Source organism: Oryzias latipes, chromosome 1 (genome assembly GCF_053564925.1).
Source record: "Oryzias latipes strain Hd-rR chromosome 1, Olatipes_Hd-rR_3.1".
Classification (NCBI taxonomy): domain Eukaryota; kingdom Metazoa; phylum Chordata; class Actinopteri; order Beloniformes; family Adrianichthyidae; genus Oryzias; species Oryzias latipes.
The window spans coordinates 34,632,588-34,646,620 of NC_136237.1; the positions used below are offsets into that span (position 1 = coordinate 34,632,588).

The 14,033-nt window shown below is 38.8% G+C and overlaps 1 protein-coding gene across 1 annotated transcript; it reads left to right on the forward strand.

The window, feature by feature from the left end:
- Positions 1 to 13: 13 nt before the first annotated feature.
- On the forward strand, positions 14 to 8,980 carry pik3r6a (phosphoinositide-3-kinase, regulatory subunit 6a). Its single transcript, XM_011473797.4, has 6 exons — positions 14 to 296; positions 3,926 to 4,046; positions 5,294 to 5,367; positions 5,446 to 5,560; positions 6,267 to 6,337; positions 6,615 to 8,980. The coding sequence occupies exons 1-6, from the start codon at positions 221 to 223 to the stop codon at positions 6,719 to 6,721; spliced, it is 564 nt and encodes a 187-aa protein (XP_011472099.1). The 5' UTR covers positions 14 to 220; the 3' UTR covers positions 6,722 to 8,980.
- Positions 8,981 to 14,033: the final 5,053 nt, after the last annotated feature.

The following is a 14,033-nucleotide window of genomic DNA, read 5'->3' on the forward strand; positions in this document are numbered from 1 at the left end:
GCCAGTAAGCCAGAGCGGCTCGAGGCGCTTTGCTTGCTGTGTGCGGCTGCACGCGCTCCAACACCTGCGGGAGGATGCGTGAACCGCACGAGCAGAGCCGTTTGCTCCACAGCAGGCTGGAGACATACCGCCGATGCGCCGAGCTTCCAGCAGCGCCTCTGCCCGCCGAGCTTAACGTTTTTCCGCAGGAAACGTCAAACGGAGAGCCGCTGTGGCGCCGATGGAGAAGGAAGGCTCCCTGCACGTCTACGGTTCACTGGAGCACACCGAATGGAGCAGGCGCGCCAACAGAGCAGGTTATCTGGCAAATACTGTGTACTGTTCACCTGGATGTAACAAACCCTCTGATCAATGTTTATATCACACTTAGTGTCACTGGTAATGCGGAGCATCTGGTCTGTGGATCACGGGTGGAGAGTTTTTATTCTCTTTGTGATGAGAATTTTTATTCACCCGAGTGTAGGTTGCTACTACTAGTCCTTGATATTCTTGTTTTTTGTTTGTTTTTTTGATAATTTTACTGGAGATTTTTATTAATTAACTTAAGGAATGAGAACTTAATATTATTTTAAAATCTGCAGCAGAGTCAGGAATCCACAGGTGTCCCTCAAGTGTCATTGTTGCAAGCATCTGTGTGTTTGACATATTTGTGTTCCATTGCATGATTAATACCATCCATGTGTGTCAGAATTAAATTAAAAGAAGATTTTTCCTCATGGCTTTATTTATTTGCTGAGCATGAGTCACCATTATCTGTAATTTCTGAAGTTTCTTGTTTTTTATTTTTTTTTATTTCTGAATAAGAACTTTTCAATTGCAAAGAAATGAAGAAACCCAGCGTTGTTTTTATGTGGTCACATTACACCAAATGAATGTCTACACTCTTCCTCACTCATCCTCTAATCATTTGAGTTTTGGTGACCTGCCACTGCATGCTATAAAGCGAAGTGTCAGAACAGTAAAAAGCGTGTCTGAGTCTACATAAAGTGTGAACGGAGCTCTTCAGGGGTGTGGATGGAAGAGGAAGAGAAGTGCTAATTGCAAGTGTGTAAGTAAGGAAAAGCTGCGCTGAGGAGGGGTTATTTTGGAAAGGCGGAGAGATGAGTCATAACCGCTCATTGGAAGAATGACCTGTTCTGGAGTCTCTGCAGTGAGGCATCTATACATCTGGAATGCTGGTCAGGTGCGATGGAAGATCTGATGTGTCAAATCATTTTGTTTTTAGTTCATTTGGCTGATAGAAAAGCTCTTACTTTGGATAATCTTTATGGCAAGGATTTATGTTTTTAATGTTTTGAATATTTTTGCTTGCATTAAAAAAAGACACTGAACTCAGAAATGTAAACCTTTCATTCGTGGACCCTGTGTGCCCATATGGAGACATGCATTCCAAACAAAAAACAAAAAGCAGCTCAAGCATTAAAAGATCTTTGAAAGTTGGTTTTATTAGTTGCATAAATGATGCTAAAGTCACATGACATGCATATATTATGCTTAAAAAGTAGAAATGTAAGTCATATGAGGTTTGCATTGCTTTTAAGTAAAAAAAAAAAAAGTTCTGTCATAAACACTTCAGAGCTTCGTGTAGCGTTGTGGCTCCTCCTCTCAAGCATCAAGGTTGTCTTGACGATATATTGACGTCAACCTGTTTTGAGTACAGAGTGTCTCTGTGAACATGTGTCTATTTATTCCATCATCTCTCCACTGTATGTCATGCTGCAGCTGTAAAGCCCCAACAAAGCACGCGTCTGAGTCACTTTAGAGCAGCTGCTCTCTCGATCCTGCTCAAATTCAAGCTCCCCCTGCATTAGACTGGAAAAAAAAAACTCTACAGAAGCACCAGGCGAGTCCTGAAATGAATGTCAGCGGTGGAGCTGGGGGTCTGACTGTTTTTGTGTCTGCAGCCTGTTATCACTGCATTCAGCGTGGAATGGAATAATTTCAGCAAGTGCCAAGAGTGTCAGGAGTTGATAGTGTTGAAGGTCACTTCCAAACCAGAGCCTTTTATGAAAGGTTGGAAATCTGTGAGATGGAAACATGTTATGGAAGCATTTATCATCAATGTTTCCATATTTATTGATACCCAACATCACAGCACTCTGAAATATGATTAAATCAATTAAGTTTTGTTTGTTAAATTCATAGAAAAAAAGGTAAAAATATATAATAATAAAAAATTACAGATTCCAAAGCATCCACACAAGCTGTTGATGACGACCAAAACCTGATCATAACTATCTATTGAACAGTAAAAAGCTAAAATGTGTAGTAAAACATGGTAACCCTTGTGCTTTCTAAGGCGCAAGATTGGGAGTGAGGTCATATGGACCCCATAAGATAGCACAAGGGTTAAAAAAAAACAATAGTAAGTATATAAAAAAATGTGTTAATGGTGATTAGTAAAGTAAAGCTTTGTTTTTAAACTTTTCATTGTAGATGGAAATGAAATTTGCATAATCTTTTCACTGAATTTTTTTTCATTGTTTCTTTTCTTCCCCTGCTGTGAAATAGCAGTAATTACTAATTTCCCTTTTGTCTTTTTCTATACTCATGTTTTGCCTTTCAGCAAAGCATGTCAAGTTTTTCAAACTTTGTTGTACAAAAACAAAGATCCTAGCAGTAATTTTAAATTAAATTACATTGATTAAAAAAAAGAAAAAAATGTCAGTTTAGCATTTTGCATTATTAGTTTTTACTGTGAGATTTGCTTCATTTGCAGATGATATTGTCCTTCATGTTTACATTTTAAAGTGTGTCTCACTTTCATAGAAGCTTACTGCTTCTGGTAGACAGCTTTCAACAGTTCTTTGTGGTTGATCACACAGCTGATCACTCAATGATTTCAATTGGAGGGCTCTTGAAATATTGATGTTAAAAAGTGTAACTGCTCCCTTGTGCTATCCTAGGCACTTTAACGTTGGGAGTTGGGTCATCTAGACCCACTAGACAGTGCGCTGAATCTTGTTTCTTCAATGATTTGTGATCTTCACTGGTGTGCATGGATTACATTAAATCTTTCCACCTTTATCCACCTTTGTCATGGTAGGGAGAACACATCAATGTAAGGGTGGGATCATCTAAGATAGCACAAGGGTTAAATGTTGGGAGAAACTCAGGACAACGATTAGCAACTTAATAAAGCAGAACAGAGAAGAGAAATATAGAAGGTCAATGCTGAAGAGAGCTGGGACCACAGGAACAGAAATTACTACTAGTAACTGACTAAATCCTGCAGTTCTCCAAAGAACGCTTAAACCAGCAAATCCAGACCTGCCTAAAGTTCTCCAGAGACCATTTAGATGATCCAGAGAAGGATTGGGAGTATGTGGTCAGATAAAACTAAAATGGAACCCTTCAGTAGTCTTTGGAGATGTAAGAAAGCTGAGCTGCACCCCAAAACACCAACGAAGGAGCAGCCATGTAAAAGCATTTCAAGGTTCAAGAGTGACCTTGCCGCTGGACATGAATTCAATCAAGAATCTGTGCAGGAAGTTGAAAGTTTGTGTTTCCCAACAAGAGCCCAACTGCATCACAGCTCTTGAGAAGATCTGCATGGAAGAATGGACCAAATAGTAGTGTGTGCAAACCTGCTGAGGACCAGCTGGGGTTACATAACATAGGATTGATGTAATTTTTTGCATTTGACCAAATATTTATTTTCTGCACCCTTATTCAAATGAAACCTTTAAAAAAGTAAACTTGCAAAATCTGCGCCTGACAAATTATTTTTGCCCGCTTGTAAATAAACCTAAATGATACAAGTTTATAGTTTTTCCCTCTTAATTTGTTTCTGCGTTTTTTTTTTTACGATCAAATTTAACATTTGTGTGTGTTGGTTGGTGATGTTTGTGATTGCTAATAATTGTATAGATGGTGTAGAGGGCGTGCCTCTCACATGTCCGCTGTGCTTCACACTCTGTGTCAGAGGAGGACGTGGTGTCCATGGCAGACTCCACCATCACTGTGGATGACATCGAGGGGGAGCTCTTCAAGATTGAGAGAATCCGGGACATCCTGGTCAGGAGGGAGTCGGAGCTCAGATACATGTGAGTCCATTAGTCATTTGATTGTAGCTTGTTAGCTAAACCAGAGTGTCACTGAGCTGTATTTTAAATAGTTTGAGAAAGACTCACACCAGATCCTCTTGACTACCGGTACATGTCAGCAGAGCAAATTTGTCCTCTGTGGAGGACATTTCTCAACCTCGGTATCTCCGAACAACTGCACAACACTGAATTAACTCCTTTTTGTATCAACAGAGGAAATTTGTGGCTTTTCCATGTGAAAAGATGGGGCTCTGGAAAATGTGGTTTTATGAAAAATTGTACATTTTTTTGCTGGTATTCAAAGTTTTTCTTAATCACAGGAAATTCCAATAAAAGTAGTAAAACATTTAATTTGCAGCTTTTTTAACAAGTTGCAACTGCTGCAGAACCAGCATTTAGGATGAGTGAGGAAGCAACAGAAGTTGCTGCAAGCAGCTGGATTTCTGTTTGATGATGTGCAGTGTTGATTATGGAGCAACACAATGTTTTTTCTTAGAGATTTGAGCAATTGCTGTCTGCTTATTCTAACCCTTGTGCTATCCTTACACTTTAGCACTTTAACATTGAGAGTTGGGTCATCTAGACCCACTAAACAGTGCTCTGAACCTTTTTTCTTCAATGATTTGTGATCTTCACTGGTGTCCATAGATTACATGAAATCTTTCCACCTTTATCCACCTTTGTCATGGTAGGAATAACACGTCTATGTAAGGGTGGGGTCATCTAAGTTACCACAAGGGTTACATTCAGGAAAAAAAGCTGCCAAAAAAAGCTGCAAATTTGATACAGTTCACAGCTGAAAAATTCTAGTTTTGCTTTAATTTGTTGAGGAGGTTTGTTTTCAAGCATTTCTTGATGAGATAGGCAGATAAAAAAGTTGCCGGTGCTCTCAGGATTGATAACTAAAACATTATTGGAGTGTCCGGAAAAAAAAACAGAAAAACCATCAGAATTTCATCATCACTCTGGGCTTCAGCTTGAAGGACAAACTTTCAAAGTCAGACACGGAATGTAGAAAAAAAGTTTTTGGAACGTTCATCGGAAAAAAAGCTGAATTCATTTTTTGTGGAAAAAAAAGTTTAATCTGTATTAAGGACATTCATGGGAAAATAAAGTTTCTTTTGCAAAAATGAAGAAAAAATTACAGGAGAGTTAATACAAGTAGAAGAATACTTCTTTGATTGAAAGTTTGAAGGTGTCATCCATCTCTCCAGGTTTGTATATTGATATTTGTTTTGTGTGAGCAGGATGGATGACATCCAGCTGTGCAAAGAAATCACTCGACTGAAGAAGGAGCTTCACAAACTGGTGTCTATACCAGGTAGATTTCCTTCATACACTCCTGACTGGAGAGCAAATGTATCCCATAATATGACAGCACGTGTGGTTTGTGATCCAGACAATGACAAATCCAATGAAGACCGTCAGAGGGAAGACGAACTTCTGCAGCAGATCCACAAGCTGGTGGAAACAAGAGATTTCCTGGTGGACGATGTTGAGTTTGAGCGACTCAGGTGGGCTTTAAAATCACAGCATGAGATCGCAGATTTAGACAAATCGTATAACATTGCAGACACAGAACCGCAGAAAACTTGAATTAATTAAATGTTAAAGATTATGCATAAAATGAGGATGGCGCATGTTTGTTTTTTTAAATCATTCTTATGAGGTTTAATAACATCTTAGATTTAATTTTGTTGGTTTTTCTTATGTTTTGCCTCATTTATGTTCAGTTGTATTTCTAAGCCACAGCATCAGGTTAAAGACTCCAACTAACCAAGTCTTTCTATTTTTGGGTTTTTTTCTCTTAAATAAATACGAGTCTAACAATTTGTTGCCTTATGAATAGAATAGAATAGAATCGAATAGAATAGAATAGAATAGAATAGAATAGAATAGAATAGAATAGAATAGAATAGAATAGAATAGAATAGAATAGAATAGAATAGAATAGAATAGAATAGAATAGAATAGAATAGCACACAGTAAATGTTTTATACCAATAAAACATAAATTAGAAACTTAAAAACTTGAAAAGACGTCCATACCAGTACCTCCAAATTGAGGACTGGTCCGAAGAGTGAGTTTACTTTTGTTAAATTGTAATATCAAGACAGACTTCTGCCACCAACTCTCAATTTTCTAATTTTTTCTTTTTTCTTTTTTTTTTGCCTGGATCCTTTACAAACCTCCACTTCTGACAAATCTCTATGTTTACAGGGAGAAAGAAGAAGATAAAGAAATGGCAGATTTTTTAAAGTCTAAATTCCCAGGAAACATGAAGAAAACAGGTATTTATTTATTTTAGCAAAAATGTGCACTTCATGAAGAAAACAAAATATAGGTTAAAAAAAAGATAGAGGGAGGATAAATATGCATAAAAAATATGGTTATTTTCCCTGAAAACATTTGGTGGTAAATAAATCACTTTAAAAAAAAAAAAAAAACAATAGTTGGGGGGAATAAAATTGCCTTTCTTTGTAAAAACACCACAGCACCGAGGAGTAAAACAGTAATTCTAACCTCTGTGCTGAGTTTTCCTCTCTCTGGAACTGTTCTGTGTTTCAGCTGGTCCATCCAGAAGAGCTCCAGCCAGGACTCAGCAAAACCCTTACACCAAGACGGGCCTCACCCTCCTGAAGGAGTGCTGTGGCTTCACCTGCTCCATCATGTAACAAAGTTAAGAGTGTGTCTGCAGGGCTCTCCAGCACTCACACAGCATCTCACAGGGGATTAGGTGATTCCATCCATGAAGGACTCTTCAGAGAAACAGACAGATCTGTCACACACCAGATAAAATGTCTTGGGGAAACTAAAAAGAAAAACATTGCAGTATTTCATTTTCATGTATTGATTTATTTTCTTTACATGTCTGTTTATAAATATTATAAATAGTATTTCCTCACCAGATTTGAAAGATTTAAAAAGTGGAGCAAAAGTCACAAACTCAGTAACTTCAATAAATCGCCATCATTATCTCATAACATTTCTAACCAGTTTCTCTGTCAGCTTCTCATTAGAAAGTCGCTGTTTGGCAGCAGTAAAGTGGCTCGGTCTAAACATGGCTGGAACTTTATAATGAACTGGAGGGAGATAACACTAATCAGACTAATTAGTGAGGAGAGCTGTTTGCACAAAGTTATGCACAGTTTGTCTTCAGATCTGAATGGATGTGACCTTTGGAAAAGTGGCTGTGTGTGAAGAACGATGCAGGACTTCATTATCCAAAACTCTCCTTCACTGTCAACTCTTGATGTTTTGAAGAAATTCGGGGTTTTTCAGGGTTTGGTTAATCCGACATTTTTTGTTTTCTCAAGTAAAATTTGTTTAAAAAGTTTCTAAATCAGATCTTTGCACAAAAGAAATGGATGAAAACACAAAGGTGACTCTCCAAATCAAGAGACCACCCAGAAAAATCTCCCCTTCATCGTTTCACACTTCTACACGTGTTGGTTTATTTACTGTCCATATTCATTGCCTTAATACGTACTTGAAGCAGGTGTTGGTTAAGCTTATATCAGACGGCGGTGCAGAAACAGAACAAGCTGGAGGATGCGTTGATGTAATGGCGTCCTAAACTACGCTGCTGGTCTTTGCGTTGCAGAGACGAATAGTTGCCATACCAACCTTGTGTAACTTGGATGGGTTTGATTATCAAACCAGAGGAAGATGGGTTGGAAAATAATATGCTGCTGTCATTTTTGTCATGTTTCCATTCTGAATTCACTTTAGATTCTTTTTAAGAGCTGCAATTGAGCAAATTTAAACATAGAAGTGTTTTTTTAATGTTCAGCACAACATGGTAAATGTTTCTGTTCCTGATTGTTGATGCTTCATACTTTCTTCTGGTTGTCCTTGACATAAATGCAGTCTTTTCAGTTCTGTCCTCGCTCTTTTTATACTAGTTTGTGGTTTACTCAGCAACCACTCTTGATGTGCTAATGTATCCTTGAGCATGAAATAAACTGAAGTGCCGTCTGTGACTGCAAAAATCGAAGCTGCATGTAATATGTTGCATCTGAAGCTGCATTTGATTGTTTTTTGTTAGTTTTTTTTCATTTTACAACATTTTCGCAGATCAAGTTTCCAGAAAATATTAGGTTTTCAACCACTTCCATATTCACAAAATAAAAATGGAGGGGTGAGACTCCAATATGCAGCTCCAACTAAAAAAAAACAACACAAAATATAAATTAAATGAAAGCATACTGACCCTCAGGCACGGTGGTGTGAGGTAATGATTTGGGCTTGTTCTGTAGGAACACCTTTCCAGAGAGATTAAAAAAAAGGCAATATTTTCGGATAGCTGAGCCTCCCACAATCATGACTGTGGTGTTTTTAACATGTTCTTATGGCATTTTTCTCATGATGGAGGACATATACAAAGAAAGTTAAGCTTAAAAATGCATTTCGGAGTTATTATTCATTCAACTTATTGTGAATCAGGAGCAGATGAAAATAGGCAATTGGAAAAAGCTTGTAGCTGTGACAAGCTATTACGGCAAGCCACAAGCTCCCTGCTCTACTTCCTTCTGATGAATCCACTTATAGACAACTAGATCCGTGTACGTCTTTGTTTTCCTTATGTGATCTGGCAGATGCTTGTGAGTAAACAGATGGATGATGGGAAGGGGGTTGGCTTACTCTGCGCCAACAGTCCCACTCACAACTCAGAGGCGAATTTCAAATGAACCCTAATGCTGCTCCACTAAAACTGTTTTCTTGAAAATGAAAAATGCCTCAAAATGGCATATACATAATTAAAAGACCACTGGAAATGTTTTTACAGCAGATCAAAAGATCCTCTGAGTTTAACTTTACCTAACTGGACACTTTTATTTTGCTTTCAAACTGCCATCTGATTGTTTCCATAGAAAATGTATTTTTTAATGTTGTTTCTCTGAATGAATAGAGAATAAAAAAGCTGCTCTTCACTTTGTTTGTATTTTATTGAGGGAGAAAAACATTGAAAGAACTCAACTGAAAAGCTCAAAAATGGGGGCAATAAAGAAAAAATCACCTATACATCAAAGTTTTGGAGACGTGTCCATTGTCAGGGTAAAAACGACAAGTTACTGAAAGCAAAAGTGAAGAACTTATCTTCTATCAGTCCCACTTTTCGCTCTGTAAACAAGAATATGAGTAAATATGTGAGAAACTCAGGTCAATGGTGAGTTCCTGCATTCCTGCAGGCACCTGCACTCATCTTTGTGCTAGGAACACAATCAATGGTGATGAGAGGCACAGTAGCTGTCACCGCTGCGTTACCATGGTTACCGGGTGCGTTTCGATTAGTCAGCAGTCCCCTGTGAAGTGGAATGCAGGAGAAAAACACAAATGAACCTGCACAGACAGCAGTTTTTAATTAAATGGCAATATTCCCATCAGTCCCAATGTGTTTTTTTTGTTTTACATCAAAGCGTTTGCAGGAATATTTACTATCACAGTTTTCATTGGAACAGAGGGGGAAAATTCAGCTCTGCACACACATCAAAGGTCTGACTGTGGAAGAAAAAGGAGATGGTGGACCTGCTTACAGTACTGACCTGAAAAAATCAACACCAAACACTTTGAGTGAGACAAAATAAGACCTGACAGGCTTTGTGTTCAGTATCCTCACTGTCACCATGTCCAAAGTGGGTGAGATCAACTGTTGGCAAGCAGCTTTTATTTTAATCGGCACTAACTGCCAAGAAAAGGGAGATTAAAAATGATGATTCTGTGAGGTGACATCTGACATATGTGCACGTCAGACTTCAGGATTCTTGTTAATGATTTAAGCCTTTTAAGTAAGTATAAAACATACATAAAGGTAAACTTTTGAAAGAGGTTTTGGACTTAAACTAAAGAAATTATGTTGGGAAAAAAATTCAAGAAATGTCTTTGATATATAAGCTTTTATGCTAAATAACCCTTGTGCTATCTTAAATGACCCCACCCTTACATTGGCGTGTTATTCCCACAATGACAAAGGTGGAAAGATTTCATGTAATCCATGGACACCAGTGAAGATCACAAATCATTGAAGAAAAAAGGTTCAGAGCACTGCCTATTGGGTCTAGATGACCCAACTCCCAACGTTAAAGTCCCTAGGGTAGCACAAGGGTTAAATCCTCACCTTTGCCGCCCCCTTCTGACCCCCCCCCCCCCCCCCCCCTTCACTGGCTGAGCGCTGCTGCACGCCCCTCATTCTTCCTCTGCCATCCTTGTCAGAGCTGCACGTGACAAATTCAATTTAAAAATATGTATATATACTGTTTTCAAAATGGCGGTTTTGCTATTGGTTATATCTCTATAGCAACTATTATATTTTTTGGTCTCCTGGGGGAGACAAACAGGTTTATGTACATTTTTGGATTTCTTTAGCAACGGGTTTTTTTGTTAACCACATTCCTAATATTTTCATATTGTGTGTTACATCATTTTGTTCAGCTTGAGCCCACAATTCATGTATTCGAATTTTTCAATATCCCGGTTAAAAATGTGTAAGTAGCAGGGGAACATCACTTTTGCGAGCTCGCCACATTAAGGAAAATCTACAGCTTGTAAACCTTTTTTCTCAAGTAGCTTCCCAATGATGCTCAACGAGTCAGGAGGTGATAGATTGCGTTAAAATACAAAACCTCACCCACAATTTTATTTTTGTAACTTGTAATAAAGGTGATGTTTTTTTTTCATTTTGTATTCATCATGACACTTTCTTCCCGATGTCAAAGGTAAACAAAACTTTAGTGGTGATAGTAGATCTTAGCTGGTGCTATGTTTGTGAAATTTTGTGAAGATCTTTTGAAAGAATAAAAAAGAAAGTTTGCTTTTCACCTCCAGTAAAAAAAAGTGTACAATCACAAAATGTATCACTTTTCCCCCCCAGAAAAAGCTGCCCAGATGGAGGCCTATGTGCTCATCCCATGACAACTTCAAAACTTCCTTTGGATATCCCCGACACGTGTGTTTTGGTTTCGTTTGTGGACTTAGAATTTTTTGCGCCCCAGAAGGGATTTTGGCCACTTTCCTTTTTTATGATAGTTTCTCCCACAGTGGACAGTGGACATCACAGTTTTTTTTTTGTTTGTTGTTTGTTTAGGTGGGGGGTTCACTATGCCCAAATTCGGTGGCGCGCGAATTTTGGTGAGTATTTGAGTTTGTGTCTGGTGTGAAATTTTTTTCTCGAAGGCACAGTGAGAAATAAGACTTGGAAAAACAATGTGTGCAATACATCTAACTTCCTATCATCCTTCATGATGACTGTGAGGATGTTTCCAGTAAAGCTTCTTGTAGAGCTTTTTGTGCTTTCAAAATAAAGAGTTCCAAAGTCTGCAAAAAACAAAATAGAGCTGTCGTTAGGAATCCCTGTAAATGATCTAAAATAGTCTTAATTAACCCTAAAACTAAAAACTTTCCTTTCTTAAAAAAATTGCACCAAGGTGATGAACATTTTTAAGCATCTATTTTTTTGAACCAAAAATACTCTGAATTGTATTTATTTTGCCTGATAACTATGTTTAATAGTTGATATGATTGGTCATAAATTGTGCATACATGGATGGCGATGGATGCTTCAGAAGTGTAGAAGAGCAGACATGGTGTGTGTGTTCTGGGCTGTCAGCTCTGTCTTGTCCGCCTTGTATTTGCACCGTCGCTCTTCCCTGAAGCCGTGACTGGAAAAGTCTTTTGATCCCAGCAGGTCCAGAACTGTGTGTCCTTGCTCATTAACAGTCCGCGGACATCTAAACACGCAGCTTCAGCCTGCATGCTTCCTTTTTTTTTTCGTGCATTACCATGGTGATGACTTCTACTGCATAATCGCGGCTTGCATGGATGGAGTTTTATCTGTGACTATCTTTAGTCCACCTGTGTCAGTTTCATTTAGTTTTTTTTTCAGATGTTCTTTTATGGTAGCTGCCATCTTGTTTTAGCAGAAAGGCTTCTAAATGACAGAATTATTTAACATGACTGTCGAGGAGAACAAAGTATCATCCATTGTTCTTTTACTGTAGTTGTATGTTTAAAACATTCTCAGAGTATTTTTAAAAAAAATCAGGGTGGATCATACTTCTCATTGACAGCCAGAGAATTAGTTGTTTTCCTCAATTGTGCTCGTTTTTTGATTGGAGGTCTTTTCAGGCAAGAGAACTTATAAATAAGCAGACGTATGAATCGAGTTAATGATTCAACTCGAGTGAAACCAAGGCTGTGTGCGAATTCCCGCCCCAAATCCATAACTACTTGAAAACTTTAGTGCGGGAATATGTAGTGCCCTGGATTTTAAAATCAATTCGGACACCATGCTGACAACTTTTTTTTTTTAACGGCAGATATGACGTCATTGATTTAATGTGAGTGTTTTGCAACATTTATGAATACCCTGTCTTCTGAAGATAACGTTGATGGTTTATTAGAAATATAATTTTTTTTAGCAAAAATTGTTACGACGCAATGCATTGTGGTCTACATTCGCCGATCTAGTAAGCGTCGATGCACTCTGGATCTCACAAAGACTTCTGGGCAATTTCTAGGTGTCGGGCCCCACCTTTGCCAAATAGGGGGGGGGGGGGGGGGGGGGGTCCGGTTAAATTGCTACACCCAAAAGATTCAGGACCAGGGAAAGAGCGCCACACAGAAAATCCATGGAACAATTGTTTTTTAAACTGCAATAATTTAATCCAATAAAAACATGCAGCCACACCGACAAAGCCCAAACGGTTAAAACCTAAATAACTAAGACCAAATGTTTAAAAAAGGTAGTAAGAACTTTAAAGAGGGACCTCATAAAAACATTGTTAAAATAATTAAAAGAAATAGTCCATGAAACACCAGGGAGACAGGTCCTGCAATCAGCCACAGTCTTGTCTTTGTCCACCCTTTGCAGGCGCGGTGGGGTGTTCCTCCCAACATCTACCTGCAAAGTGAAGATAGATCCTGCGAGTGTCTCAGTTGTGTGGGGCAAACAGACCTGGTTATATGCCGAGTGACAGTGCCACTGGAAGGGTAGAGGATACTCACACACCGGCAGGGCTCCTCACCCTGCCTATGAGTGTACGTCGCGCTGTGGCACTCCTGTCCTGGAGAAGACTCCTACACTGACTGCAGCTCCAGCCACAAAGTTTGCTCCAGTGCTGTGTCCTTCAACAGCTACCAGCTGCTCTTCCTCCTTTCTCCTGCTGCCAGTGCAGCTTTATGGGTGGGGCCATCAGCTTACTGATTGGACACACCTGGGTGTCCAATCTGGGACTCAGTCTTCATGGGGTGAAACAACACAAAACACAAAAACCAACTCCACCATAAAAGCATGCAAACAAAAATCAGAGAAGACTTCCTCCATCAAAAACAAACTTCAACACAAAAGCATGCAAAAAATGACAGGAAAAGGTTTCACCACACAACATCGGGGGCTCGATTTTGGAATTGCAAATTTGGACGGCAACACAAAATGGCGAACGCACTATATGGTGCACTTTATAGTGCACTATATAGTGAGTAGTGAAAGACTATGGACACAACCCAAACCAAGCATTTCTAGGGGTGAACTGTTTCTTTACAATGTCTTTCAGGTTCAGAAGTAAAAACTGTTGACTTGGGAAAAACCTTCTCTTCAGTATTTAAAGACCAACTCCAATGAAAATCATGTTTTTGGTATTTTTGACATGTTCTTGTGATCATATATTGAGAAAATTAAGATCAGAATTGCATTTAAGCATTAGCACTTAAAGTCCCACTCCGAACATCATTTTATGTATTGTAAAAGCGTTCCCAATGGTCTTTTAATTATGATTTTGCCGTTTTCAGCCAAAAAGACAAAACAAAAATAAAACTGTGTTGCAGCAGAAGTTTATCAGACATTTGCCTCTGAGTTGTTGGCGGGACTGTTGGTGTGGAGTAGGCTCAACCCCACTTCCTGTCATCCATCGGTTTACACTCTCTCCCACTAGCTTACAGCCCCTCACATCCCCAGCCTAACATTAGCAGTGCAACAAAAATGGCGAACAA

Coding starts and splice junctions, on each gene's coding strand:
- pik3r6a (XM_011473797.4), top strand. CDS start 221: ATGGAGAAGGAAGGCTCCCTGCACGTCTACGGTTCACTGGAGCACACC. Junction 297..3,925: donor CAGGCGCGCCAACAGAGCAG/GTTATCTGGCAA, acceptor ACTCTGTGTCAG/AGGAGGACGTGGTGTCCATG. Junction 4,047..5,293: donor GAGTCGGAGCTCAGATACAT/GTGAGTCCATTA, acceptor TTGTGTGAGCAG/GATGGATGACATCCAGCTGT.